The 5,774-nt window shown below is 38.7% G+C and overlaps 1 protein-coding gene across 2 annotated transcripts; it reads left to right on the top strand.

Annotated features, from left to right (window-relative positions):
• The first annotated feature begins 1,084 nt into the window (after nt 1-1,084).
• On the top strand, nt 1,085-4,971 carry LOC111609316. Of its 2 annotated transcripts, none has more exons than XM_023337084.1 (8): nt 1,085-1,538; nt 1,808-1,926; nt 2,446-2,506; nt 2,591-2,658; nt 2,738-2,840; nt 4,121-4,239; nt 4,350-4,495; nt 4,576-4,971. In XM_023337084.1, the coding sequence occupies exons 1-8, from the start codon at nt 1,478-1,480 to the stop codon at nt 4,682-4,684; spliced, it is 786 nt and encodes a 261-aa protein (XP_023192852.1). In that variant the 5' UTR covers nt 1,085-1,477; the 3' UTR covers nt 4,685-4,971. The 2 variants fall into 2 exon arrangements, with proteins under 2 accessions (XP_023192852.1, XP_023192853.1); XM_023337085.1 differs by having other exon boundaries at nt 1,460-1,538; nt 1,619-1,926; nt 4,576-4,970.
• The last annotated feature ends 803 nt before the right edge of the window (nt 4,972-5,774 follow it).

The raw sequence follows: 5,774 nt of genomic DNA on the forward strand, positions 1-5,774 counted from the left end.
ACAAGCACCAGGATATATCATGGTTACCCAAATCATGACTGACTTTATATATATATATATATATATATATATATATATATATATATATATATACAGTACAGACCAAATGTTTGGACACACCTTTTAATTCAATGAGTTTCCTTTATTTTCATGACTATTGACGTTGTAGATTCACACTGAAGGCATCAAAACTATGAATAACACATGTGGAAATATGCACTAAACAAAAAAGTGTTAAACAACTGAAAATAGCCCTTATATTCTAGTTTCTTCAAAGTAGCAACCTTTTGCTGTGATTACTGCTTTGCACACACTCTGCATTTTCTTGATGAGCTTCAAGAGGTCGTCACCTGAAATGGTTTTCACTTCATAGGTCAACCTGCCCTGTCAGGTTAATAAGTGGGATTTCTTGCCTTATAAATAGTCATGAAAATAAAGAAAACCCATTGAATTAGAAAGGTGTGTCCAAACTTTTGGTCTGTACCGTATATATATATATAGACTCTGGAGGAAGAGTCTATATATATATATATATATATATATATATATATATAGACTCTTCCTCCAGACTGAGAAAACAAAATTTTCAATATTTGCCTTGTCCCTTTTTCCTCCCACCCTGGGCAACTGCCCTTGCACCCCATTTTGAAAACCAACACTGCTTGTGAATGTCCCCTCTACTCTGAAATGGACTTTGTTTATGCATCTTTTTTGGTGGCACTTCACTTTTTACTTCCACTAAACCTCCCATCAACACCCAGCTTCTGTAGCAAAAACATTTTTATAACTTATCCAATGACTGTCATCTGGACAACTGTCAAATCAGCAGCCTTCCCTATGATTGAACAGTTTATAACCTTTGCTACGTTTTGGCTTTTTATTTACTGCAACCACAGTCATCAAATTGAACAAACACGTGATACTGTGCAGTTGTTCAATCACATAATTAATATATATATATATTCTAGTTTATTGAGGTAAATAATAAACTGGAATTTAATATTTACCTGTGATAGCTTTAAGGTTTCATTCTGACTGTGATGCTGCGATCCTCAACCTTAAAGCATGACATCATCTCCCCAGTCTGCGTGGGACTGGCGTTCAGTGAAACCGACACTGGATTCAGTGGTAGCAGGCGTCCGCGTTTCACCATTGTTTTGTTTTGCTTCAGTCTATTCGAAACCACATGGAAACACCGGGAATAAAGGATGTTTCGCCACGCCGCGACGTTTAGTCGTTGTCATCTGCGAGAAGAAGAAGAAGACGACTTTCTGAATGAACCACCGGTATTCATTTACCCGCCCGAGCCTTTGGCACTCGAACGCACCACTCGCTGTGGATACCGCCGGGGAAATGCGTTAAATTAAATAGAAACATCGGTCGTCTGCTGTCCTGTGTTGCTCGTACGAGACGCTTCTTATGGCTTTTACCAGCAGGACGACATAAGGAGCCTCATCACGTCACATCCCGGTTAGATATGGCAGTCAGCACAACGGAGCCGCTCTGTCAGCCCTGCGTCTATCATGAAGATTTTAAAGGTAAGACTCTGCCTCATGTCTGATTTCAGTGTAATATGTGGAAGAATGATAATTGATGGTGGTAGAACTTCGTCCTACAGGCTTTTGTCTGCTTCCCCAAAACCTGACCACTCCCCTCCTGTCATCATCAAGCACCCCACAGAGGGTTGATGCAGGGTCCCAGGCTTTGGTGACACCTCTCTCTGAAGCTTTACATAGAGTAGATGGTAAAAAGAAAAAAAAAGTAAAATAAGAAAATGTGCTGATGTGGTTTGGTTTGGTGTGGTCAGTGGAGCTTCAGGTGAGGCGACCTCTGATGCCTGTTCGCCTGAGTCCTGAGCAGGTGGGGCTGGAGATGCTGTGTCTCTGTGGGCAACTGGACCTCCTCATCAGGGCGCAGATGCAACAGGTAGGCTGACTTCTGACAAGCAAACAAACATACATACACACACTTAAACTAAAGTGCCAGACTTTTAGGTACAAACAATTTGATCAAACTGTAAAACTGATTGCAAGGAAATCGGTAAAAAAAAAAAGAGAAAAGAATAAAAAGTCGCAATTAGCTTGGTATACGTGTGTGAACACCAGGAAATAGTTTGTTGAGCCGCTTTCTTTGTCTTGCAAAGGTTCTCCAAATATAAATGTTACATCAAAGGCAGAACAGGTTTTAAAGTATTTACCAGTGTCAATGTTTTTACATTAAATTGTAATTATTATTATTATTATTTTTTTTACATTTTTACAATGTAAAGACTTTAGAGACTGTCAACTTTTGCACATAACCTCTGTACATATGTGACATGCGCATCTCACACCTTCATCTGTAAAATTAGAGCAATCTTAATATCATGGTTCCTATAGAATAAATTGATTTTATGTGTGTTTTTCTTACACGTGAAACTTTATTCTGTTTTTTCCAAATTTGCAGTTCCAGGAGCAGTTAGGTCAAGGCTGTAGCCCAGAAGAGTCGGACACCTTTCAGAGTGAAGGTACGATGCCAACAAACCGTCGGGCATCATTCTAGCTTCGCTAAACTCTGTGTATTTCATGTGTTTCTTCTTTTATCCTCCCAGGATCAGAGATTCTTGACCAAATGCTGCAGTGCCTTGAACATCTACCAAAGCCTATGCCACAGCTAGAGGTGTTACTCCTAATAGTGTTACCCTAATAAAATATTTGATTTTTCTTAGCACAGATTCAATTCTCACATGTTTGCTCAGGACTACCTGGACATGGTGGGCCTCTCAGCCATGTTTCCTCGTGTCGAGGTCTTCCTTATTCAAGGCAGCCCTGTTGATATGCTGGATCGGCCGCTGATGGATGGTAAGAAAATTTAAATCATTCCCAACCAACAAAAGCAGAGCACTAAGTTATTTCTTTGCACTCTCTGGTGGCAACATCTCTTACTAATATAGCTATGCCCGGTTAAATATTACATAGTTCTATTGAACAGATGCATAATTGGACATTAGTACAATGTCTAAACAATAAAGTCTTAATGTTTGTCACTGAGCCTGATAGTGGTACTTTAAGATTTCAAATAAAAACATCCTGGGCTTGTCTCATCGTCCTAATATTTTCTATAAGACTGCAATAACATAAAATTATTTCCAGGATGACTTTCGCTTTAAGGAAGCATCCTCGATGTTCACATGAAGACCCATTTTGAGAATTTTCTTTACTTCTGTTCAAATATTGCATGAAGGTAAATAAATGATACTTCTATCACAAATTACACAACAGGAAATTGCCATATTGGTAGTAAGCACGTGTAACTTGTGGATTAAAAACATACTTTAATAAAAGAGTAACAAAAAAAGATGTGTGTATTCCCCCTTGAATATTTTGTCACAATGTACATCATGTGAAAGACATTTGCAAAATAGTGCATAGTTGTGAAGGGGAAGGAAAATGATCAGTGCTATACACGTTGAATCGTGTTGGTGTCATGCGGGAATGCTTTTCTTTAGCAATTAAACTCAAAACAGGACAAGGACTCTGGAAATACAGTTATAAATGCAATGGAATGGTTTAGATCACAGTATATTCATCTGTCAGAGTGGCTTTGCTGAACTAAATCTAACTAAGAATCTGTGTCAACGCTTGGAAATTGTTGTTTTCCTATTGTTACCTTCTTAAAATAATGGCCCAAGTCACTTTTGGCAAAAGTTATTTTGGCAAAAATTGTAAAAAAAAAAAAAATCACATCCTCCTTCTTTCCAAAAGACGTTTTAAGCAAAAATAGTCACTTTTGGTAAAAAAAAAAAGACAAATCACTTGGGCCATCATTTTAGGAAGGTGACAATATTCTCTCCATCCAGTCTGACTGAGCTTGAGCTTTTATTTTGCAATCCATGTTGGGGACCATTTTACTTTTCTGGGGTATTAAAACACACATGCACATTGTTCTTTTCCAATTTTTTGTTTGCAAAAATCATGTATCATTTCCCAACGTCCTCATAATTATCCACTACTTTTTGATGGCTTGTCACAGAAAATCGCTGTGACAAAACACTGAAAGTTGTGATTACAGCGTTGAAAAAAATGTTTAAAAGTTAAATTTCTGCTGCCGGCACCAATCTCTGCTACTGTTTGTTCTACAGAATACTTCTTCCATGTCGCCAAACTGAACCAGCTGCTGGTGCTGAGTCAGCAGCTGGAGGAGGACATCAGGCACCTGGGTAGTCATAAATACATAGCCCACCAGCTCTCAGTTATATATGTAAGTGGGGTGAATCTGTCTTCTGCTTTCTTTGAATTGATTCCTCACCAGTCTTCTAAACTGTTCTGCCTGTTCCCTTAATGTGTCTCGTTTTTTCTTTTCTTTTGAAGCAAGTCATCAGCTCTTTCAGGGGAATCCAGGTCTTTTCAGAAATAAAGAAGGACATTGAGACCAACTTCAAACAGATGAAGCAGTCTCTGATGGCGGAGGAAGGCTGCAGGCACGAGCCTCAGCTGACAGCTCATTACATCAGCTGGTGAGTTCCAGCCTTTGAGAAGACGATGATTAATCCGCGGACAATCTGATTAAGAGGCCATACTCTGTTCCCCGTTGCAGGATTTTGGAAATAACGAAAGGCCTAACGTCGCTGGTTCTGTCACTGCCAGAGGAGTTGACAGAGGACCTTCATCAGGCTTTCACCTTTGTGTCTCAGTTCCTGTCCTAGAAGCAGAGTCACCCCCACTAACATCCCAGTAACTCCAGTAAGAATCTGGCTACTAACTGAACTGAACCATGACTGACTTTTAAAAAGGTGCTATGCCATTTGATTCAACTCAACAACGAAGAGCTGGACAGCCTAGATTACTTACAGATAATGTAGAGTTTTTGTTATTTTGTCGTTCTCGTGTTTGGGACTGAATGACTGCTTGATGAAGCCACCCTTGCACTACTGTAATTACAACTTTTTTTTTTTTTTAAATACCATGGAAGAATAAAATTCATTAAAATGAATGTATGACTTGGGTCAAATGTTTTCCACAAGCTGCACAGTAGCTAATTTTGTAATAGTTTGAGTTATGATCCACTCTTTTGGACATAACTGCTATAATTCTTTCCACACATGTCTTTTGGGATATTAACATATAATTAGTTAAAGAGATAACTAACTAAGACACTTTTACAACATCTTTTTTTTGTTAGTTTTTTTTATCTGCCTTATTTAACGGCCAAATGTTCCGAGTTTTCATTAGCTTTAAGCCATCTAAATTGACTATATTTGTTTATTTTTTTAAAAATAAATAAACCCTTTAGATATATAACTTGGAGTAATAAATCTATATAATACTTGGATTTTACTTAAAAAATGAATCAATGAAATAAAAGACGCCATCCTATAATCTGTTTGTGAATTTCTGACCGCCAGTCTACACTCCAAAGATAGATAAATAGCTCCCCCTGCTGTTTAAATGATGTAAAACCAGGAAATACCATCACAGCTCCCGTCCTGTCGAGAGTTCTTAATTAAAAAACACACCAGGAAGTGTTTGAATCCTGCTACGAAAATCTCTGTAAAGTATTAGCAGAAACAATAGTGCTATTAGATTTTATTTATGTAAACCTGACATGTTACTAAAGGCCGATGACGTATGTTTTAGCCCAGCTGTGCCTCAGCTGTGGCAGTAGAAAACCAACCCGGACGGGCGCGCGCTTCTGCCACCACAGCCGCAACGGGAGGGACGTAACAGACGCTGACGTTGCAGAGCAGCCTATCAGGTGTCAGCATTTCAGTTTACAGCCAATCAGCTCGAGTTAGG

Source organism: Xiphophorus maculatus, chromosome 7 (assembly GCF_002775205.1).
Source record: "Xiphophorus maculatus strain JP 163 A chromosome 7, X_maculatus-5.0-male, whole genome shotgun sequence".
Lineage (NCBI taxonomy): Eukaryota > Metazoa > Chordata > Actinopteri > Cyprinodontiformes > Poeciliidae > Xiphophorus > Xiphophorus maculatus.